The sequence below is a fragment of the Myiozetetes cayanensis genome, unplaced genomic scaffold, assembly GCF_022539395.1.
Source record: "Myiozetetes cayanensis isolate MyiCay16 unplaced genomic scaffold, myiCay2020 scf15, whole genome shotgun sequence".
NCBI classification, from domain to species: domain Eukaryota; kingdom Metazoa; phylum Chordata; class Aves; order Passeriformes; family Tyrannidae; genus Myiozetetes; species Myiozetetes cayanensis.
In genome coordinates this window covers 4877211-4901737 of record NW_026087159.1, presented here as the reverse complement: position 1 = coordinate 4901737, position 24527 = coordinate 4877211, and the positions used below count along the sequence as shown (strand labels likewise).

The window sequence follows — 24527 nt, the reverse complement described above, 5'->3', positions numbered from 1 at the left end:
GCTCATTCAGGCCTGAGAGATGAAATGAGCTCTTTCAAGCTGTACCAGCACTCAGTACAGTGCTCTTTGTACTGTGCTTGCTGTAATAGATGGTGTCACACAATACCAGGTGCTGATAAACACTGGGTACGTGACAGACTGACATGAATAGTGATAAATGCTGACGTGACTTTTCAGGAGAAAAAGCAAGGTGTGTAAAATAAATGCTTGGAGAAGTGGGTACCAGGACTGTTTGAAATGTCCCCCTCCACAGGCTCTCTTTGATGGTTCCAGTTTGGTATTTTCATGTCCCAGTTCAACCCTTCCCGCACCAGCAGCATGCTCTGAGGCAGTGACCAAGGACATTGCTCTGATCAGGAGGCCTTCCCAGAGCAGCTAGAATTAGGAAAGGGCTACAGTCACTGCTGAGTGTCTGAACAATGCTATTCCAACTGCAACCCCATATCATTTACTACTTGAACATAAAAACACAACATTGGTGAGACTCGGCAGGCAAGGTTATAACCTTGGAATGAGGTTGGCGGATTCTCAGTGTGGGTGTGAATGATCTCTGTGAATGTAAATCACAAAAAAAGTGGGTTTCCTAAGCAGAAATACAATTCTTTACTCTTAATATCCCAATTTAGAAATACAGCCTGACCATAAGGCCAGGTCTCATAAGAATATCGACTAAAAAGCCATGGCAGTTTCTTATACGTGATAGACTGGAAGAAGCTTTCAAGGAGGTTCAGGTATTATCTGATGACTGCTTGCACATGCCTTTTGAAGCAGAACACTCCAGTTCTAACCAGCCATAGCAAAGCATTATTCACACTCAGTCTTTCAGAGATGATGCAATCAGCCTTAGGGGCATGATTGCCTCCTAAATCTCACACATCAATGTGAGCAACAGACTAATATCACCACGCCAGTAGAGTGTCGAGGAAGGGTTGAATGAGTAAGAACAAATAAATCATGAATTGAAATTTAATTCATGCTATGAAGCTAAAACACAGAGCTACCTTTGTGGTGATTTCTATTTGAAAAAGAAAGAAAAAAACAAGTAAGCTGTCTTAAATCCAGATTGAGCCTGAGCCAAAAGTTTTGCATCTAGAGAGACCGGGACTAGGAAAAAAGCCCTGAGTTATGGCACGGATCTATTTCTGTTGTTTGTTAGAAGCTTCCCTGACCCCTGCTCCAAATCTCAGATGAGATTTTGTTCCAGGTTCCAGTATATAACTGTACAACACTGCTTAGCAAAGGTTTGGAAGTTGTTCCTATTTATTCTCTATATATGGATCTTTTTCCATATCTTCTGTATAACATATATATTCTTTATCTTTATATTAAGAAACCAAACAATGGCAGCATCAGGTTGGTAGTGATGCAAAAATATTATTTCAGAAGACTGCCAAGAAAACAAAATTTAATCAGGGTTTTGGGACCTTTAAGATTAGAGAGAAATTAAATTTTTTGTAGCTTTGTGAACCCACTTTTCAGGAAGGTGGAAGGAAAATATACTTACCCATTTTTGAAGTAATCAGTATTAACTCACAAAACATTCTATTTACAAGAGTAATATGGGCTATTTACATATCTCCTGTATCTACTGCTCTCTTGCAGAAATGGAAACTTTCAACTCCAGTTTGAAGTGCTTTTATTTTGGATTAACAACTACATGACCTGTAAAACCTCACACGACTCTCTACCAGCCGAGCTTTAAAAATGCCAAAACATCAGTCAAAGGAACGAACTCTTCTCTTCATAATGTGTGGGACCTTGCTGCAGCTGACACAGTGATGAGGGTATGTGGAAGGGACAACCTGAGCATGTGCAAGGCACAGGGAGTTTTCAGTCCTAGGTTACTCGACATTTGTTTTGAGTAAGAGTAGAGATGTTCAGATTTGGCCTTACTGCAGCAAACAGTCTCCAGAGGCATCAGCATAATGATAACTTAATTTTACCAACATTGCTTGACTCAGTAAAAAAGTACAGATTGAATAATTGCCATATGAAAAAGTAAAGGGCATAACTATCACAATTACCCACATTAACTCCAATTGTTTCATAAGAGAAGCCACTTCTGTTTAGAAGACTGTCAGAGCCAGAGGGAAACAAAACAGCTCAACAACAGAAAACCTGGTATTAAATGAGAGGGGAAAAAAATCACTTGTCTTCTTTTACTGTCAGTCTTGTGATAATAAAATGAAGAGCTGCAAGTGCAGAGGGTTTTGTTTTGGGTAGCAAATGAAGCTCCATCAGATGATTCACAGCCAAGCCAGGGTGACTGTACCCATTTTCTCCCTTAACAACAGAAAATGAGGCTGATTTCCTTAGTACAGGTATTCCCAAGCCACTTGCAGATCAAGAGTGCCTCCTTCTCAGCTGAAAATTCAGGATCCTGCAGGGATTCACCATGGGGAAATCACTGTATGGCCTCTAAACACAGCCCTGCCTGAGCTCTGTGATAGACATGGTGCATCAACACGAGCTTTTAGTGCTATCAGATCAATCTGTTCAGGAACATAAATCACCAGTGCAATGGCTATTGGTTGATGAGCAGGGAATATCTTCTCCCAGCCACTGCTGCTGAACATAATTTTATGAAGAAAAAGATTATTTATTGTTTATTCGTAAGAGCTACAAGTTATTTATAACAAATACTTGCCATTCTTGTACTGTTCCTACAAGCATAATTAAAGGAAATATAAACTGTTTCGCTTAGAGAGTACAGGTGTTTTCTGGCATCTCACTGATTAGAAATGCAAATCTGGAAAACAATTAACTAACGCGGTAGAAATCAACAATTTGTATAAAGCCCTTTCAGGTCCTTTCTACCACAGCTGCAATAATTTCCCCAAGAGAAAGCCTAGGGAAGTCTGTGCTGAACTCCACTGCCCATGGTGCAAGCTGCCAGTCTCTCTGTCTAGAACACACAATAAATCTTTGTTTCACACAGAGGCAGCTAAAGCATAAATTAAAGTCAAGATTTTCAAAAATAGGTGAGTGATGCTGGCTCTGGTTTCATGATGCCCAGCAGAAGTTACACAGTCATCCCTGCTCATCCATGACACCAGGCATGCACTGCCTTCCACAGAAAGGCATCAGGAAAAAACAGCCTGTACTAGCTGGTGAACCTTATCAGAGCACTCCTGGTGCTGTGATAGCACTGCAAGAAGAGCCACTGCCAATGCTCCCCCGCTCCTGGAGAACTAGAGATTTTCAAAGGGGGCTGCCAAAAAACGTCAAGTCCTAAAAACAGATGTCCAAAAGTATAAGGCATTTGAAGAGAGGAGTTATTAGCGAACAAAACAACACCTGGTTCTGCACTTGCTCAGCTATTTCGTAGGAAAGCATTAGTCCAGCTACTGCGTGGCTCAGAATGAAGCCTTGGGCATTCAGGTTTAGAGCAGGATCCAAACCAGGGGCTCAAGTCTTGCCCATGACACCAAACAAACCCTCTGGGCATCTGGGACTGACATCTGTTGCTCTCCCTATTCCTGATGACCATTCCAGTCTCCAGGCAAGCAGTTTTTCATTCATTAAGTTTCACAGGCCTCATAAATGCTCTGTTCATTTTTTAATGACACATAAATTTCATATTGCAAATCAATGACTGTCTTGTCTAGATCTCAAAAATTTTACTCATATAAATTAATTCTCCCTGTGGCAGGCAATCAATGGAACTGCTAGCTTGAGTAAGGATCACTTACATGACAAAGGGTTTGCAATATCAAGCCCACTAAATGCTTGGTTCATCAGGTGAAGGGAACAGATCTGTACTTCAAACTTATCTATTTCACTTATTAGAATTTCTTAGGTTTTTTTTGTTCTGTTTCAAATCATTCACTTATTTACTCTGAGCTTATTCTGCCTTCTGTCAGTGTCAATATGGCTCAGCTGGCAGCAGATGCTCTGCTAGATCTGAGCACGCTGGTGTGAAATAACGAGAACAGAATGAGAATTGATGTGAACTTTTGCCTGAAACCCAAACTGAAACCTTCATATTTATGAAACTCTGTTTCTAATTTGTGCACCAGCTCCACAAGAGATTCTCATTTTAAAAATACTTCCAGTTTAGTCTAGAAGGTCTTCCAGTTTAGCTGGAGGACATGAGTACTGGCAGGGTGAGGAACAGCCCACTCTCTGCAGTTTGCTAAACCCATTTTGTTAAAACATGAGGTTCTGGAGCTGTCATTCGAGGAAACACATGCTCACAAGTCCTTTGAGGTTTGGCCATTCCCAGTCAGCTCAAATGCAAGGTTCCACCAACACTTGGGTTCACTGCTTTCTCATAACAGGATTTTTTAACATCTGAAAAAGCTCTGGGGATGAGGATGGAGGGTCTAAATTGATCTCTCATTTATGTGCATTCAAAGTAATCAGAGTAAGAAAAGGGGAAAACTGCTTTATAAAGCAGACAGCCTCTTGTGCTGTGCTTCTGAAACAAGCTCTCTGATTTTTAGATACCTCCTGAGGCTTTAAATAAACAGAACTGTACTTCACCAATTATTATGCCTGTTTTGCTTAGCTCCCCAGCGGATTTCATTTTAGAAGAACCGTACTGCTCAATATTCAGAGCTCTTTGGGTAAAATTACAAAAATGAAAAACAATGTGATGGTACCTGTAGCATCCACAGAATGTAAAATATGAAAGGCTTTATCGGTTCAATTATTTAAACCATCCAATTTCCTGGTAAAAGCTATTATATTGGCATTGTATCCAAAGACTCCCTAATTCATTCTAAATTTTGGATTCCTTTGTTAATCCTAGATTGCCTAATGGAAGCAGTTCAATATGAAAATGCAAGTTTCTTTATACAATTTTCATTCAAGAGACTTTTTTCTTTCCCAGGCCCTTTTTATATTTTCCATCCAGGAATTCAGCAGCTTTAACTCTGAGAATCAGCTTATCTGTGGAAAAGTTAGTTTCTGAAATCAAGGCTTCAAGGGCATAATTTAAATATGACAACTTTTCCATTTCCTTTGTCCCTGCATAGCTCCTGCAAGATAAACACAAAGTTTATCTTACTTTCTAAGACTCACACAGGTGTCTCTGGTCTCAGTACCAAGGAGTCATGCCGAGAGGATGGCATTCAGGCTGTGACTGAAGTAACTGAGTTTCCTTTAGAAACCCCTGCCCAGTTGTGCTGCAGTTCCCAAAAGCAATCATAAAACTCAGGATCTGAGTTTTATGGTATAATGACTCCTTTTTATTCCCCACTGACACCCCATTGTCTTTTCTCAATAGTATTTTCAAAAGAAGCCTTTTGATTGACAAGGTGAACTTTTACAGTCAAGCTGTATTCTCAGTTTTTGCACCTCATCCCTTGCAATAAAAGTTCTGCAAGGAAAAGATGCTTTTAGTAGGTTGGCAAGGATGTGAAATGGCCAGGAAGCAGTAAACATTTCTCTTGAGGCTGCCAAGTAGGAACAGAACTGAATTCAGTTCCTCTTAGCACTGTTGTAACTGCAGGGCTACATGAAGATAAAAATATACAAAGACATTTTTAATAAATTCACTCTGAATACCCCCACGTGACAGATCTGTTGATGATGCCAGTCTGGATGGATGGATAGTCATTTTGTGGAACTGAACTGCCCTTTTAGCACAAGAATTGACAAATTTTGTTTGTCCTAGCACTGTTGCAACAGCTGAAGCTCTGAGTCCTGTCCTGCAGCAACAAGCACACACAAGACCAGGCCCAGGAACATATGCAGGAACAGGCACACTTCCATCTCCTCACTCAGCTTTTCCTGCAGCCCATTCTCACCCCTGTCCCATACTCTCATCACAACCGCTTTTTCCCTGTGAATCCTTAGCCATGGTTAGCTAACACTTTTGGGTATTTCTCATCAGAAGAGCAACAGCCTCCTGAAAATTGGCCTATAAGCAAAACATCAACAGGATGTAGCAACAGGACCAACCAGTCAGGGCACATCTTTCTCATCTTGTTGGCTAACTGCAGATGCCTATGGGAGAGTATGAGAAAAACAGAATTTTGTCTTCATATTCACACTTCCCCAGCCTCTGGTAAGTGATGATTTCAGGGTATTTCTAAGCCAAACATAGTGTCATTGTACTGCTCAGCATTTTTCTTTCAAGAATTTACCTAGATGATAATTGAACTCACAAAACTGATGGGATCCTCGGGATCCCATAGCAGTGAGTTCCCCAGCTGAGCAACGTGCTGCGTGGAAAACACTTCCTGTAGGTTTAATAAACGTGATGAGTCCTTGCATTTCAGTGTCACCCTGGGTTAGTTCCTACCCTACTTCTGAGTTTGTTTTCCAGTGCCAACCCACTCCTGTTGGTCTGGGGAGCCCTTGGAGACTGTCTTTGATTGCTCCAGCCTCCTTGTTTAGATGTTCATCGTCAGATGGGCGTTTGCAGCCGGCGGCAGGCTGCGAGCGCCGTCGGGGTGAGCCATCTTGTCGGCGGGTTACAGAGCGAGCGCAACGAAGCAGAAGCTCTGCTGAGTCACTGTGACAAGAGCTGCTCATTAGCTCAACCTGCAGCACGAGAGGGAGGGGAAAGCCCTTCTGGGCTTCCCAGGGGAGGCAGGCAGCTTTCTAGAAGGAAAGCAAGCTCGGGAAAGAAGCTGAGGTTTCATAATGGTATTTTCTTTTAATTAAGCCACATTCTAAAGGAACAGGGTCAGTTTGGAAAGTGATCTTGCTTCTGATCTTGAAGATATTTCACACATATTAGGAAAAATAAACAGCCTCAAAAATCCACATAAATACTAACATCCTTATTTTCCTAGTGAACTGAGCCCAGCGCTACAGGAAGCAGGCACAGGTGCTACTGGTGTGCATGGACCTCTACACCCCACAGGCACCTACACTGCTGCTCACAAGGTGTATCACCTACACCAAATTTAGGAGAGAAAAGTGGAACACTTCCCCTTGGCTCTGCTGAATCACAGCAACGTAATCTGTCCTTTGGTGATCTCAACACACAAACCCAACAGAACACGCCAAGAACCTGGCAATGCTCTTACTCTCACACTTTGCAACTCATGCTGTCTGCTCAAGTCCTTATCTGCTTACCACTCTTGCTTGCCAAACATGTTTTGCAATGTGACAGTGAGGAGTTGTGAGTATCCTCAAAGTCCTGGAACTCAGTATTCCTTGTTTGCTGGCCTGGAGCCAAAACGCAATGCTGGAAGGGATTGGTGTGATCCAAGGTGCCAAACTATCAGACTTGAGTTCAGCTCCAGATTCTGCCAAGGCAGTTTTGTGTCACAGTGACCCCAATCAGCACAGCAAGAGACTGGAAAACTGGGGGTTATAGCCTAAATTGCCATTTCATCCACATTTCTGAGCTCACTGAGTCCCAAACTTCTGCTCTGAGCAACAGCTGAAGTTTGAGTTTAAAAGGACTTTCTGCCTTTTTACTCAAGGATTTTAGCACTGGATTTTTACTCAAGGATTTTAGCACATTTAGTAAATGACTAACAAAGAGAGTGGATGTAATTTTAGTGTTTTATCTACTTCGTATGTATATTATTTATCTCATAGGACATTTAAACTCTTCTTGAAAAAACAACAATTTCATTGCTGATTTTTAATGGCATCTCTGCTAGGAAACCATTGAACAGGTGCCTAACTGCCAGTCTGTAAGGATCTGTGCAGTGCACAGCCCTGAAGCATCACTCCCTCATGCTTGGGCTCCTCTTATGGAGCCTCATCTGAAGAGGTGCTGAGTCTCCTCAGCTCCCACCACCTGCAGTGAGAGATGAATTCACATCAACATCTCTGTGGATTTCAGATGCCTGGGGGGTGACTTGTAGAGAAAAGCAGCATAATAGCTTCAAGACTTTCAGCTTGCTGAATCTCCTAATAATTCTCCCATGGGAGGCTTATGCCCTCCGCACTTCTCTGCTGGAGACAGTAGGCAACCTGTCTCCAGAAATCTGGAATCACACTGATCCAAGCAGAGACAAGCTCCTGAAAAAAACAGCACCTATCTCTTGACCCCACCACTCATCAACAGCACATATCATTTAGACCAGCACAGATCCCATTCAGGGAGAGCTGCTGCAGGAAACCACTCTGCTTCCCTGGGGCCTGACCCCAGGAGTGCCCCACATCACAGAGTGGGGCCAGACAGGCACAGAGAGCTGAGCCATAAGCTACAGGTCTCTTCAGCAAGTGGGAGACAAATCTATGAGTTCTGCAGGCATAGTCCAGCTCACAACTAAACCCAAAAACTCAGGGGCAGACTCCCTAGCAATGGGCTAAGCCCATGAGCACAGCCTGAGCCAGGGAGTGTCCATTCAGGAGCATTATCAGGAGCCTGTGATGCTACATGAAGACCCACCAAGCTTCCCCTGTGCCAGGCACCAGCCAGCATCCACCTCTGTGCTGCAACATTGCTTAAGACTGGACCAAAGTACACTGTTTGCATCCACTGAGCTCAGCTGCTGGCATCATTTAGAGCAGTGTCCACGGCTAAAGGCGTCAGAAAACATTTATCACTTCAGGCTGGTCCTACAATGCCTGGGAACCTCCTTAGAGCATGCTCCTGTCCCAGTGCTGATCCCACACCTTGCCTGTGGGGCAGTGGGAGCAGTCAGGGCTGTCAGCACACATCAGGTCACAGGAGGGCCAGAGCAGCCTCCACACTGCGAGCATGTTCCATGTTTATCCAGCATAGAACAAGTTGTTGTGATGAAAAGAAAAACGTGCTGCAGCTGTACCTAAGCCCCTGCCATTGAAAAGAATGAATTGTGTTAAAATGTAGTCTGCACTTGAGCATTCATGGTAAAAAATGATTTATACTGACATGTAAATTTAACCAGATGAAGCTTTTGATTATTTCCCCTATCTCTTGGTTTGTGCTATTTCTCTGAGGTGGAAAAATGCTCTTTGCCAGTAATTCATTATAAATGCCCCAGCCATTCCCATTAGCTACAGCAGGTCTCCACTGCACTGCTCAGTATTAAAATATGCACAAACTTCTCTTCTTTCCAACTCACCAAAACCAATTTTTGATCCACTCTGAGAATTTAATCACATTTCAGTTCTCTTGGCTATAATCAACGTGCATGCTTCACGCAATATTTACTTTCTGTGCAGGTATCAAACTTATATATGACAATTTATTTTTACATGCAGAGAACAATGTTAGCTGAATGCTCTCTTAGGGTAAATTGTATGTAAAAGTCTGCCCAGGGTATTATACCAAAGTGCTCCTTAAACCCATGCTAACTGCACCGAGTGACATCAGACAAGAAATGGCAAAATTAAGCCGCATACAGTAGCACTATTAACTCAAAAATATTGGACATCCTAGAATACTTAAGAAAGCCAGCATGAACACCGCTTCCTAACAGCCATCCTACAAAAGGCTGAATGCCCTGAATTTCCAGCAAATGAGTTGAAAGGCTGTAGGACAGATGGACAGACTGGATGGACCCTATCACACACAGTCAGGGCAAAGGACCACTCTTGGCTAAGGGCTCTCCCAACCTGGGAGAAGCTGTAAGCTTACTTGCCTATGACATTATTAAATTAAATACTTTGGTAAAACACAGGAACCCGGGACAAGACAAGATGGGAAACAAATCCTCTTAACAAGCTGAGTTGCACAGCTTTTGAGACTGGCCAGAAACATGCAATGAGCAGCACATATTTTAATGTTCCTGACAATGTATCCAGGCTAAAAAAGTGCACAGTTACCTGGGCTGAAATGTTCTATAGGAGAAAGAAGCATTTCACTGATAATCATTAAATGATTTTTAAAACTCCAACATAATGGTTCATGGAAAATACACAGCTAGATGTTTAGAGGCTGTTTTTTAAACTTGCTGTACTTTGGGTTATGTTTCAGCCTATGCAGAATCCAAGCAGTACAACCAATTCTCTTCACCTACATACACACCTTCCCCTTAAGGAACTTCACTCAGCTGCTGCTCTGTATCACTGTGAGCCTCCTCTGTCACATCACCATCACTTTAATGACCAAGCAATAGCTCTAGGACTACATGTCTGACAAACAGAGTCTTAAAATATTTTTCACTCTTTCGTTCAAGACAATGAAGGAACGCAGGGAATTCATAGAGTATGAAACCTGAAAACTCAACTGTAGTGCATATGGTGCTCATTTGAAAGATGTGGTCATTCACAGAAAGCAAAATAAGATAAAATAAAAGCCACCCTAAAATACAGAAGGGCATGATTCCTGATGCTATTACGTTAGACAGCAGTGCCATAACACTGTTTAAGTCATCTTGCAGCAGCATGACACTGGTGTAAGGAAGGATGAATAAAATCCTTTTAAATGGATGCTCAAGCACCAAGAACTGCAGCCTCAAATTGCTCTGAATAAGAGTTCCTCCAAATAAAACTGTGAGGGTGGGTTCAGCTTGGGGGGGGGGTGTGCAGTCACACAACTCCCATGGACTTTGGTAGGAAACTGGTTGTAGAAAAAAAGCCATTTCAAGTGTGGTGTTCTTTTATGTGACATGGAGACACATGTTCCAGCCAGTGTGGACAGAATCCACACCCTGCTTGGAGAATGGCGAGTAGGAGAGCACGGCAGACTGCTGGGAGGACCAGGGTCGCTTCCCTTCCCTGCAGTCCAGGACTTTCAATGTGCTTCTATAACAAATGTATATATTTATATAGTTAACATAATATCTTTCTTTTGCTTAGCTGAGTTGCTACCTTGTCCCCGAGGAGCTTTTATCGTTACATTAAAAATCTCATTTTTGCTCTAACTGACAGATGCTGCAAACTATCCATAAAGTCTGGCAGCCAGCTACAGATATCTGTTCTCTGCAGGTTTATTATTCATCACTGATCCCCCCGTGGAGCAAATTCACCTCATTCTTGAGTACAGTCACTAGATCAGAAGCAAACCACACCTCAGGCTACCTGTGAGGTTGGATGCCTGGAATCCTCCTCTGCACAGACACAAGTGCTGGAGTCACAACAGAACTAAAAGCAAGTGATCATGACATAGACCACAATATTCTCTCTCCCTATTACATTGCATCATCAATGCTAATTTAATTTCTCTCTGGAAATGGTGCATGCAACTATCTGTTATAGTTATTTACAATTTAAGTACATTTCTATTTCCCTTTGTTCTCTTGCTTCAGGAATCTGACAGTGTTTTGTGGGGCTTTTGCACCTGATCAATTCCATGTTGCCATCTGTCTGCTCCTGACAAATCCCATTCAGGAACACATCCCTCTGTGGGCTTGGAAACCCTCAGGATGTGTAGATGGCTGTCACTTACTTGAGCTGATCTGTTCCCCAGACTCCCTGGTGGCATTCCTTGAACAGGTGAGTGTTCAGCTGGTATAAATCAGCTGAGCTCTCTTGGGATTCATTTACATCAACCAAGAATACAGCCCAAAATATAGAGCTTATTTCCCATGCATCAGACTGTCAGACTCTATGTCTTGCTGAAAGGACCATTATCAGCAAAAGAAGTGCTAGAAACACTTAAAAAATAGTGCTGGAACTGGATTCTGGCAACCTTTTTGCATAGCAGGTGAAGTAGGGGAAGATGCTCCTCACCAGCCCTTGTCGACACCCGGGGCTCATTGACAGAGACATGAGTTGATTTTGCCCACCAAGAGTTTCTTGCAGTTATTATGAAGGACAAGACAATGAAACCAGAAAGCACGAGAGGATAACCCCAAAATTATTGAAAACTTGGGTAGCAACTTTCTTTAGAAAAGTAAATTGAAATTCAATAGACACCTGTCTTTGTGAAGAGTATTTAAAATATGAATCTGGGACATAACAACACAACAAAAGTCTGTTTAAGGCCTTTCCAAACCCATCAAGTTCAAGAATACAAGAATAAATGTAAGAAAATATAATTGCCTAATAAAATGACCACTGTTACTAAGGAGAAAATAGACATGTGTCACCAGTTAATTTTGCAATAGTATAAACTATTAAATTCACAGATACTAAAGGATTCAAGGAAGACACTATTCATGACAACATAATCACATGAGGAACTATCCCTAATCGATGTAAATAATAAAAACTACAACCAAAGTGAATCTCTGAGCCCTGACTAAGATATCTAGATGCCCATCAAGCAAAAAGTTGGACTTAATCCAAATCAGAGTTATATTCTATCCCTTCTTCTCACGTCAAGGGATACTAGAAGTGATACTTCACTCTCTCAGTGGTCATAAATCACAATGAGAAGCTACTCCTGCATTGTTAACAGGTTACCAGGGGCAGAATCCACCCTCATCCCATTTTCTTCGTCTTTGCAAAAACAGAGCTGATTTTCCCAGAATGTATGCAATGAAAGAACTGACCAGCTCAAACTAAGCACGGCAATGAAATTTTGCTTAATGTAGCAACTTCTCTATTCCACCTTGAGACACCACTTGAGGTGATGCTCCCTGAGGTGGGACTGAGCCCACAGAAGCCAGCACAGCTCGACTTGGTGCTCTCTGGGGAGTGAGCAGCCAGAAAGGACCGCGGCTGCAGACACTGATGCAAATGACAACACGGTGCCGTCAAATGTACATTTGCAGTGCAAATGTCAATGACACTGAGCAGTCACAGGACTGTGACTACAAAGGATTAGGGGACTTTGCACGTTCTGGCTGTGTGGCTACAGCCCTACAAACAGGTCTGTGGATTAACCACACTGAGCAAACAGCCAGAGTAAAAAAGAAAGCAGAGTTCGATGCCGTTCACTGAAACGTTACTTTGTCCCGCATCAACAGCAGTTCTAATTTGCTTTGGCTCTGGCAGATACAAGAGGAAAAATATGCAAAGCTGCCCCTTGTCCCAGCTGTCAGGATTGCAAAATAAATGAGAGATTTGAATAAGTTTACTTAATTGTTATCAGTATTACGGGAATCAGTCATAGAAAAGAATAATTTGCAGAAGATAATAAATTACATTTTCCTCTATTTTCCTCCTTGGGAAAAATCTATTAAGAGTTTATAATTAAAACTACTGAACATAGTTCAACTGAATGTTTTTAATTGAAAACTGGCCTATTTCTTAAAATGTCTTTTCTTCTTCTTTTTCTTCACAAAAACACTGTTTGCTCTTGTAAGAAACCTCACTGAAAATTATTTACTGACATTCTTTATCAAAACTCCTAATAAAACAGTTCTTTACTCACTCAGCAACTTGAAGCCATAAAATTTCTATGTGAAAATCCCGGCCAAACAAAAAAACCCTACTTTCTCTAATCCCTTTTTAATAACAGCAACACAGATTACAATAGGAAGATGTAAAATGTGTTCAGGCATGCGTGTGATACATGAGTTGTCCCTTCCCCTCCATACCCTGCACTGATTAGCCCAACCAGTACACAGTGACCAAGAGACAGGATCCTTTTTGTTTAGGGTTTTGGGTGTGGTTTTTTTATATATTTCACATGTCAGGATTATTAGTTTGCATCAAAGGCACCACAGTTTGATTTCATGAATCCACACGTATCCAAAGGGAAATAATATATTAATAAGCTAGAACCAGACCATCACCATTGCACTGAATTTGCTATCAAATCTCATGTCTATAGATTATAACCACATTCCTTGGAATAGTAAATTATAAAGTAACTAAGTTCTTGACACAATTTCACCAAGAACAGAATTAAAAATGTTTACTTACTGATGTATATAGGTATCCTTCACTGTTCATTGCCAGATATAATTTTGTTTGAACCCCCTGAATCGCCACCACTCGTAAACCCACAGGTATGAGGTTAAACAAAGCTAGGAGAGAAAGGAGATAGAGAGCAAAATTAATCCTTTAGAGTATGCAGATTAGATAGAAAATTAAACCATAATTACCAGAACCAAATAAAAAAATGTCTGTTCATGCATATATTAATTTCTGTGGGTGCTACAGAGCAATACTGCTACTGTCACGTTCTTTTATAGAAATTTCCACCAATAGCTCAGAAATTACGTGAGGGTATCAACGTATCTCCCTCTTTCTCAAGATGGTGAATTGAAAGTACTGACAGCTGAAAGGACTTACCTGCCTCATGAGCAGAATCCAGGGTCTGCTGAGTAGAACTGAACATACTAATTTGTTTGGGGTTTTTTTGACAGTAAGTGCAAAAAGAAACAAAAAGAAATCCAGAAGCAAACATACAAAAAGTTTTACAAGATGATATATTTTTTTTTATTTTCAGATCAAATTCAGTAAACATTTTGACCAAAAGGAAGGAGGAAGATGAAATTCAGAGGAGTTCAAAACCATCATTAACATCACAAAATGCTTCTACTCAAAATTTAGTAGGGTTTTCTTTTTCCTCTTTTTAGAGGAGAATGAGTTTGAAAAAACCAGGATTAAATAACTTCAAAATGAAATAACAGCAATTCTTTAGACTGAGTCCTGAATCTGTGCTTTCAAAACTGAGCTGCTCCGAATGTTCTGCTTGTGTTTATGCTCGTATACATGGTAATAGTGGCAGTATTTATAAGCAGAGAAGTCTCTCTTAAAAAAAAATGGAGATTGTGGTTTGTAAAGTGGCAAATTAAAGCAAAAAAAAAGAAGAAAAAAAGGCAAAGCTGTGCCATAGCTTGGACTCATGGATACATTAAAACTGAACACAAGCAATAAAGCGTTGAATACAGTACTCCACGTTCAATATGGAGGATTAAAAATAAAGGGGAGTTAAGAAAAGTTATCATAACCCGAAGCATCTCCTTCCAGTCTGTAGTATAAATGCAGAGATAGGATAAAGTAATGCCAAACTGCCTCTCGTTTCCAATGATTTATTACTTGGCTGGAAAACTCTGGTCTGCTTCAGGCTGAAGTTTGCTATTTATGGTCACTCTCTGAAACAAGTTTAAAACTGAATTATGAATCTGAAATATTTTTATTCTTTTCAAAAGTATAAGTTAAGAGTTATGACCCCTTATAAATTCCTTTTTCAGCTTGAAAACCCCAAATGGTCATATTTTATTAAAAAAGAAATTTACAGTTGGCCAGCATTTAATACAGATCCTAAATTCTGGGTGTGGGATTGCTGAGTGCCCTGAAGTTGGGCACTGCATTTCCTACAATGGTCAAATGTAGCAGAAAAGGTGGAAATATCCAGAACTAACAAATGAATGTAGGACTTCGTAAAATCTGTGTTTTTCTTTCTCTCTCATATGGGAGAGTGGACATGCAGACACAAACACACACACACATGCAGACCCTCCTCACACTCGCCTCAAGTATAAAATCAAACATAAAATCAACAAGTTTCTCCCTTCACTAAAAGGGAAAACCCTCTGATTCTGTGCAGTATTTGGCAAAAGAATCTTAGATTTCCAGTAAGGGAAACGGATTTTTCATTCGTTCTATCAAATGCTTGAGTTTATTTGGGGGAGAAAATATTCCCTTTCTGACTCATTAAATACTCCCTTGGAGAGCCCTCTTTTGCAGCTCAACCCCAAAAAGCAGCATCTGATCTTTGTGTAGGCTGAAGAGCACAATTTAAAGCTCAGTATCCAGGCAGAACCTGCAGGTCTCTTTTGAAAGATGATTTCCTAATGGCACATTTACAAGTAGGGCAGGTGTTTGGGTATTTTCAGCACAAGGGTCTGAGCACAGGTTCCACCAAGAACAGTGCTATGAACCTGTCAGTAACCAGCTGAGGACAGGGCAACGCCTGAGACAATTGAGAAGACACAGCTACCAGGAGCCACAGAGATAGGCTTTAGTAAGGGATTCCTAGCTGTGCTTTGCTGGGCAAGTGAGTAGATATGAGTCTGAGTGATTGCCAGAGAAGGGCTGGGGCACCCACTGCAATGGGTGCTCAGCTGCTTCCCTCAGCAGCGGAACGTTCTCCTGCCATAAACATACATGCTCTATTTTGGGGCAAGATGAGGGTTAGGCACACTCAGAAGCTGGTTTAAACTTCAGTGGGATGAACAGCTGCTGTGGCACAGACTGTTGGAATTTCAGAAAGGGTTGTTGGGGGGGTGATGCTGACTGTGCTAAAGCTGTTGCAGGGGTGCACACTCTGTCCTGTGGCAGCACAGTCAGACGTCCCACCCAAGCTGCTGCCTCCAGGGAGAGGGGACATTAGCACTGCACCAGAAAAGGGACTGTCCTCTTTAGCAGCAGCTGTTATTCTCACTGTCCCTGCACAGCAGCAAGTCAAAATCTGGCTTCTGGAACAGTGAGTGTCCTGTCCATGTCAGTGGCTGCCGATGGCGCCCACAGCAGAGCCACACGGCCCCATCTCTCCAAGTCCTCAGCACCACAGACAACAGGATGCAGATGCTATCACATTTCTAGGGGATGATCCTTATGTGGGCAGGTATGACAGAAAGGGTGGCAAAAAAAGCCACAGGAAAATAAATTACTTGCTACTGTAATCAGTTGGTGTCAGCATAAAATAATGCAAAGCTATTTGCATCCTAGTCTTTCCCTACTACATTTGTGCTGTTTAAAATAAGGCTATAATATCCATCCTAATGAAAAACTTCATGATGCCTGAGGGAGAGATGATCTTTGCCATGGCCCTTGTGCAATACAAGCTGACAGAGAAACAAAGCTGCAAAATAAGAGGCAGCAGGCCACAGCTGAATTTATGAACGTATACGATACTGCGAAGTCTGTGCCAGTCTTGCCTTGGCCAGCTGGTCTTTTGTACGCTGTCTGCAGGATATTGTTTCCTATATTTCTTTATTTTATCAGTCTTGAAATCTTTTTGTCTTGCCAAAACTGGGGAATAAATTCTGCCTTTATTTAAACCCTTGCCCTATTCAACATACTTAATGAGCAAAAATCTGTTTCCCAGCCAGGAGATCCTTTCCACACGGCATTTCCTCAAATCACATGGACTCTTGGCTAAAACTGAAGCCTGATGAGTGCTATGGCTCCTTAAATCCATGTGTCACTTTCTGCCTAAATTTTGCTCCAAACTCTCATCTTTCTTTTAAGCTCCCTGCAGTTGTGGATGCAAACTTGTTTTTGTGAACCCTGCATGCAGCAGCAGGTCTGCAGAGCTTGAAATAATTGCTCCCAAGTCAGGAGCCAAAGGGGAGTTTCAGGCAAACTTCCCACCCATCTCTAGGTAACAAATGATGGAGAAGGTGGGTCCTGGCCCCAGGCTGCCTGTGGGAGCACAAAACACAGCTGGTTATGGGGGGCTGCAAGCTCTTCCCATCCCTACCATACCCAGGGAAGAATAATTGCTTTTGGAGGGGGCTACAAGTCCTGTGGCTTCCCTGCAGTGCATGAAAATGGACTAAATGAGAGATGTCTTTGCAGACACTGAAAGAAAGGATTTTAGAGGATCTGATCTTCAAAACATTCATGTTAGCAGGGGTTTGGGGAGAAGCACCTTATGTGGACTCTGACCAACAGCATAATCAATCTGTCTTACTAGTTCCATTACAATACTGCAATTAAAACTAGTTCAGGACTGCAGGATACCCAGAGCCATACACTTACCTTAAATAAAAGAGGAATATGATTTTTTTTTAATGATAAAACCCTCCTCTGTTATGCTCAGCTGCAGTTAGTTCTGGGACACTTCCATTACATTTAAGTATTCAGCATTTTGGAAGGCTGGTATACAGAAACAAGGAGGTTTTATAATTTGCTTAATAATCTATCAGGTTATGGTCAATTTAAGGACATATTGAGAAGAAAGATCTCTTAGAAAAAGACATATTTGTATTTTAAAAAAATCAATACTTGCAATTCCAGATATTTGCTTTGGTAAATTAAAAGTTTATAGCAATATCACACTTCGATGGAAAGAGGAAGCTTTGCCTATTTCATCATCTTTTTTTAAAGATAATTAACAGAATTACCCCAAAATCCTGAACAATCTGTAGTGACTTTTAAAATCTTAAATATCAGGTCATTCACTTGAAAGAAAAGCACTGTTTAAGGTCCATAAAGACCATTCTTAGGGTACATTTTGGACTGCCCTAGGAAAACTGTATAAGGTGGCAGTAGCCATCACCTTTGCACTGATGTGTTCTCTGCAGGCAGTGATGGCACCTGGAGCCAGACCTCAGGTGTCCCCACAGGTCCTCACTGTCCCTTATGGCCAGCACCTCCAGGGGCTGCAGGGGGAACCTCCTCCCACAGGGAAACCAGCCCCCTCCTCTCACTGAGAAGGTAACACAGGGATGCAGAAAGGACTGAAGAAGATGTCGGAAAAGGATGGGAGCAAGTGATGGGGCAAATAAGATGCAATATTTTCCATTGCATCAAGTGCTCACTCTGCCATATTCGAGTGCCCTGTGAAATGAAATGATGTTTCACCTGCAAATGCTTTTTATATGAAATGATGGCACTTAAATCAGTGCTTTTTATTAATTAACAAGGAAGGTCTGCATGTTGATTTTTGGTTTGTCATCTAAGGGGCCTGAAATACCTTCTTAAAAGTCCTTTCATTCTTTACAAAAAATGGAGTTTAAGCTAAACAATACAACTACGTGAAACCCTTAAATATTTTATTTACACACCCCAAATCTATCCTCTAGTCATCTTGTCCTGTTTTCTATTAATTCTCAAAGTTTAAAAAAATGTCCAACAACCAACAACCGAAAAATGCCCAAAGCTTCTTCACAGAAAAGCTGAGGGACATCTGGTGGAAAGTTGATGGTATAATTAAGTTTAGAGGGGGTAAAAAATAATAATAATAATAATAATAATAATACTAATAGAGAATTGTGAACTTTAAAATGATGGTGAACTGTCATTGTGTGAAATAACATGGCTCTGTTTGAATGAGCCCCTGTTTAAGAGTGGAGATAGCGTTATTCTATTTCAGGCACTCTGAGTAGGCGAGCAAATTTTCCCTGTTGAAAAAAAACCCCTAATAAAATCCAAAGGACAGCTATGAAGTTCTCTAGATTACCATGGAGATAACATTTGCTTTGTTTGTCACATGTGTCATCATTACCTCCTCTAGTTCATTATTTCTTTAAGTGATTTTTATCTGTATTTCTCTCAGACCCAGTAAGTCTGAAGGACTTCTGCACTGCGATCACAGCGTTAGTGCCACTTCCACTCACTCAGCCACCCCAGGACAATAATTTTGATCAGACCTTTATGGGAAGAATGACACACCACAATTCACAAACACACCATTTATTCTTGTGTCACTTACTATAACTACTGTCTTCCTCTTTTGTTCCATCAATTGTTCCATCTGCTTGCAACTGCAAGTGGTATCCTTGCCTGCTGTATAGCTTTGTTACTATACCTTTAAGCTGAGGCTCTGTAAAAAAACAATAGTGAGATTAATGTGGGAAATCCTGATGTGCTGTTCCAAACAAACATGGATGTTAAAACAATCTTCAGGTTTCTTCTCAAGGCTGAGATAAGAAAAAGACCCAAAACAAAGGCAGAGCAACTGGCTTTGCAACACTTTTCATTCAGGCCGAGATCAAATTTATGTCTATGAAATCAATTGCCAAAATGATTAAATGCCACTTTCAACTGCAATGTAAATAGCACAGTAAAATCTACTTCCAGTGAATACAGATTCCAACAGTGTCCTGCTTGGCCTCAGGAGCTCAGTCCTATCTCATTTAAGATTAGAAACAAGCTGGCAAAGAATGTATTCTGTCTTTTAAAAAAGGTGTGAATTCTTAGATGGAGAGGAAAAGAAGACTATTACGATAGCACTAATAGGAGCCATAGAGACAGTTGAGAGCCTAAATATATAGCAACAAACGTTTAGCACAGGAACTGCTGCAGCTCTAATAAACAAACCCCATCCCTTGCTGCTCCAAAGAGTATAGAGCCTCCAAAGAGATAAACTACTCAATGAACATATGGAAAATGGAGGGGGAAACCGTGAAACACAGCAATGTGTGGAACTGCAAAATAAATATTACCATAAGGACTGAGGTAATTACCTCCTCAACTAGAAGAAGAAAGATCAAAACAACACAGAGTTTGGATAGATTTCTTTTTTTCATAACCATCCTCAGATTCACAGTCAGAGAGTGAGATATCTCACAGGGTTTCATACCATTGCAGACCAAAAAGTATACAGCAGCAGGGTATACAGTATGCTGTCAAGTGTGTCATTTAAGATATCTAAGTAATGCATCAGGAATAATTACAAAGAAAGGTCTACGTCCACTGAATCCCAATGACATCTGCATTGAAGTTGTTTCACACAATTACGTTTGTCAGGAGCTGATGCATCCCTGCAGCTCACTCTACAACATCTTACTTTATTCAGAGATAAACACACTGTGAAGATATGGTGTGTCATTTCCACCAGTCTGGAAAGTGTGTCTGGATAAGACTCCTTATGTTTGTGATCAAAGACATTAGGGAGCTTTGCTACTGTACTTCATTTTAGTAGGGGATGAAAGCAAAAGCTTACAACAGTTTGCATAAGTGTATTAGTTCTTATTAGCAACCTTTAATAAGAGTACTGATGGATGCACAACTCTTATCTGCCAACTTTTCTGAAAACAAATTATTCCAACCCTCACTTTGGCTTTTTAGCTGTTTGCAAACTGTGAACACAGTCGGCAGCTCTTCCGTGTCTGCTGAGCACGGTGGACAGGTGGAGCAGTTAATGGCATCGATGCTCCAGCACAGCAAAGCGACAGCAACATTACCAGAGGGTTTTGCTCCTCCCACATACAAAGCAACCCACTCAGATCAGGGACTGTGTCTTTGTGCCTGATCTTTTGCACCTGTGACACAGAGAACATTGTGTCCGCAGGGCAGCTGCAGGTATGAGATTCCTAGAAAGGAACAGGGTGCTGAAGCGGAACTCTGGAAGGTGCCAGTGAAAGCAAAAAGCCTCATCTGCAGTCAGGAGATAAAGCACAACATGGGCATTCTGAGAAGCAGGACAACAAAAACAGATCCCTAGACCACTAAGTTATTTAATGTACAACTGGGAGAGATGCATGTGTGGCAACTTCCCTGCTGGCATCTCCCCCGCAAATAAATCCCATGTGTTTGCACATGTGTATGTGTAACAGAGAGACAGACTACCAAATTACCAACACATGGGTGCACACAGGTGTGCAAGTGAGACAGACAGCAACAGTGTCTGCCACATTCTTTTTACCAGGTCTGAGACACCTGTCCCCTTTCCCCGCACCTGACACACATCCCAGTTTCCATTAAATTAAACAAACCAACCCCCCAAAGATATAACCCTTGCCAACCTGGTCGCCTTCTTCGCCTTTTCTTGGAGCCAAAGAGTTTGACCCTGGAAAACACATTCAACTTGTTCTTGTCGCAGCTTCCCTTGCTCTTGCTTGGGCTGTTGACACACTTACAGGCATTGGACTTCTCCCGCTCCCTGGCTTGTCTCTTCTGGCGGATCAGGGAGCTGGCGATGGCTGCAGCCATGGCCGCCACCGCCCCGGCACCACCGGCGGGTCAGGCACGCGGGGTTTGCTGGCCGGCCGTGGGCGCCGCAGCCAGCATGCTGCTCGGCCCGTCCCCAAGGCTGGGGACGCTGCCGGGCACCTTGGCCAACGCCACCCACCGCCAGTCAGTTGGGAGCCCAGGAGACACCGGTGGGATGCTCGCACCAGAGCCCCAGGTCGGGGTGCAACAGTTTAGCTCAAGCGTTTCTGTCCGCTGAGATCTTCCCCCTTTTTGACTTTCTGACGCTTTTTTATTCCTCCCAAGTTCTAGCAGGGGAAAGTTTGCAGGCAGAGGTGAGCGTTTCTACGGAGATCACGCAGATCACTTGTAAGACATCCCTCTGAGCTTCTCCAGACGCGCTATTTGCATGCAGACATGGCACATCCACTTGGTGCAAGATCATTGCATCTCTCCTAGCCCCAATTTCTCCAGTTAACTTTTCTCCCCACCCATCCCCTCCCCATTCAAATCCCAGCAAACACCTGTTAGACTCCAGAAGGGGCTGTCCAGTTGCAGGGGGTTTTCTGGATCCTTTTCCCTCTTCTCCCTTAAGAAGAGATCCGGAGCAAGTGGTGGTGGAGACACTGGAGTGAGGTGCAGATGCCTGGCCCCTTGGCCGCCGGCTGCTGAACGCCTCGGGAAGCCTCTTCGCCTTCGCTCCTCACAGGTGCCGCCGCCAGCGCAGATTCCCCTCCACGGGCACGTTCGGCTTTTGCATCGCAACACTTCCCACCAGACGGTAAACAGCCAGCGTTCCCCTGACGCCTGGGCGCCGGCAGCCCAGCGCTGGGACTGCAGCAGCAGGAACGGCAGCAGGAGCAGCAGCAGCAGAATCCCTCCGACAGCGATGCGGGTACCGCGCACACCCCACGAGCCGTGCGCTGGGTACAGAAATGAGGCAACGCAGCAAGCCCCTTATCACCACCCTCCCCTCCTCCTCCTCCTCTTCTCCCTCCTCCTCCTCCTCTCCCAGGCGAGGCAGCGAGCGGGAGCCCTGCCCGGCGGCGCTGCGTGCGGAGCTGCGGAGGGGCCGGGGAGGAGGGGGCTCTGGGCTGGCAGCGGGAGCGCCCCAGCCGGACCCACGGGCCGTGGGTACTTGCTTTGGACGGGGCCGCCTCCTGGGGAGGCGCAGACACCCAAACAGACGTGACTGCGATGAGCAAATAGGTGGCTCCGGGTCCTCGACAGAGGAGGGAGGATACCTGGCTCGCAGCAGGACGGGGTTTAGGGGGACCAGGTAGGTGGCCTCCAGCCACAGCTCTCCCCTGCCTTTGCCTTATCCTTACAGAATGGACCCTCTGCTTCACTGATTTATTGGAGGCTTTTTGCTTCTCTTGCCACTCCTTTCCTTCACCTGCTCTCAGCTCATTTTGTAGCAGATTAGAAAATCTTCAGAGAGCAATTTCCTTGTCATTGCCACATTCTCCTTCTTCCCTTTGTCCCCCACGGTGCCTCTGTGTCCTCCGAGGCCAGGCTCTCATGTCAGATGGGCTTATTCACCCCTGGCTAATTGTGAGGAGCCAGCTGTGATGGTACCAGGGCAGGGAAAAGCAGCAGTGCCAAGATGCCTGGCCAGAGCCTAGCACTGCACTGTGGTTAATGCCCTGCACAGTGCACACTGAACCCTGCACACATCCATGCCCCAGGACATAGGAATCAGGAGGTCCTGGAGGTCCCTTTGCAACACATCCCCCGCTCTTCAGCGTGCTTTCAACAGCTGGAGCTAAATCAAAGTCAATTCAGGCTGGAAACAGAAATCTGCAGCCCTGAAGGCAAACAACAATTGAAAGAATTTATCCCGAGGCTGAGGGGGTTTGCAGCCACTTGCAGGAACTGAGACAGGATGGCATGTCCCTGTGGACTGGTTCCTTGCAGGAACTGAGCTCAGTGGGGAACTGCAGTGGCAACAGGCTTTGGTCATGCAAGCCTGGGAGCTGTATCCTGTGTGCCCTGGGCCAGCTCTCCTGGGGCTACCGAGACAGCATCGATGTAGATGGGTTGGTGTGACAGCATCAGGTTCCTGATGTGCTTTCAGACTCAGCCAGACTTCTTAGGATATCTGCCCCTTCTTCCTCTCCTACATGTGCCCTTGGCACAGCCAGGTCCTCTCTTCCCTCTCTGGGGTCGCACATTCTGATCCCAGGCAAGTGCAGCAGAAACCATGCTGCCCCACATCTTCAGAGAGCTCAGTTCAAAAAAAGTTTGCTGGACCTCTGCCAACATTACAGTCCTTCCTTCCACTAGGAACAATTCACAACAGGTCCAAATCTCTTTCCTCCAACTGGGAATCCCTGCCCCAATAAAACATGTTGTATGTCCTGGTCCTAATAACAGAGATGCCCGTACTGTACAAGTTTGAAGATGATGTCTGACTGCAAGAACATTTTGTGCCATCACAGCCTGAAACCTCGACATCTGACACAGTGCATTGAATTTGGCAGCCTCATATACCCATCCACAATACCTCTTTTCTGCAGGAAGCACATGTGAGTACATGTACACTGACACGTTTATGTATATATACACACCTTTGTTTATGAGGAAGTTTATAGCATGCACATATACATATTAAATAAATACTCCTAATTTCTTACTTGAGTTTAACAGTAGGGTAAAAATAGCTGTAATTCACAAGTTCCACCACTATCCTCATCTGCTAGTCCACATAAGACATGTGAAATCCAATTCAGGAGACAGCCAGTTGGATATTATTAGCAATAACTCATCCTACTCAATTCACCGGTAACGTACTATGAATTTTGCCATCTTTCCACTTCCAATACAGTCATGAGTGAGACTTGTTTTTCCTGAGACTCACCAATTACTTCATAAATATTCCCAGTTTGGAAAGCAGCGTTTGATCTTCAGATCAAAGTGAAGCTGCCTCATTGTGATCTGTCCTATAGGTCACATTTCATTTTCACAGTGACTAACCAGAACTCAGAATTAGGCTAACCTTGAAAATCCTGGGGGAAAGCAGTATATAAAAGCACTATTTAGGATATCTTTCTGCCAGCATTCCAGTCTGTATGCTTAAAATCCATAATGAAAATTCATTTGCACAAATGTTCCTTGACAGATAACTAAAGAGAGGAATAAAAATAGCATATATGCATAATCAGATTTAAGTTTCAAAAAACAGTCCTCCAGTTTTTTTGCATGATCAACCTCTCCAACTATCGGTACTCCTACAAACATGTCTTCATTTACTATAAATGGCA

At 43.0% G+C, this 24527-nt stretch overlaps 1 protein-coding gene across 6 annotated transcripts in view; it reads right to left on the bottom strand.

Annotated features, from left to right (window-relative positions):
* The window catches only part of FGF13 (fibroblast growth factor 13), a 244743-nt gene that overhangs the window by 38686 nt on the left and 181530 nt on the right, over positions 1 to 24527 (bottom strand). For 5 of the 6 annotated variants that reach the window (XM_050310956.1, XM_050310950.1, XM_050310955.1 and 2 more), the window contains 2 exons: positions 19064 to 19174; positions 13597 to 13700 (listed from right to left, as the gene is read on the bottom strand). In XM_050310956.1, the coding sequence (XP_050166913.1) occupies positions 13597 to 13700; positions 19064 to 19174 (215 nt within the window). Of the gene's footprint in view, positions 1 to 13596; positions 13701 to 19063; positions 19175 to 21098; positions 21754 to 24527 lie in introns of those variants that run through there. The other variant, XM_050310952.1, reaches the window with a different exon arrangement.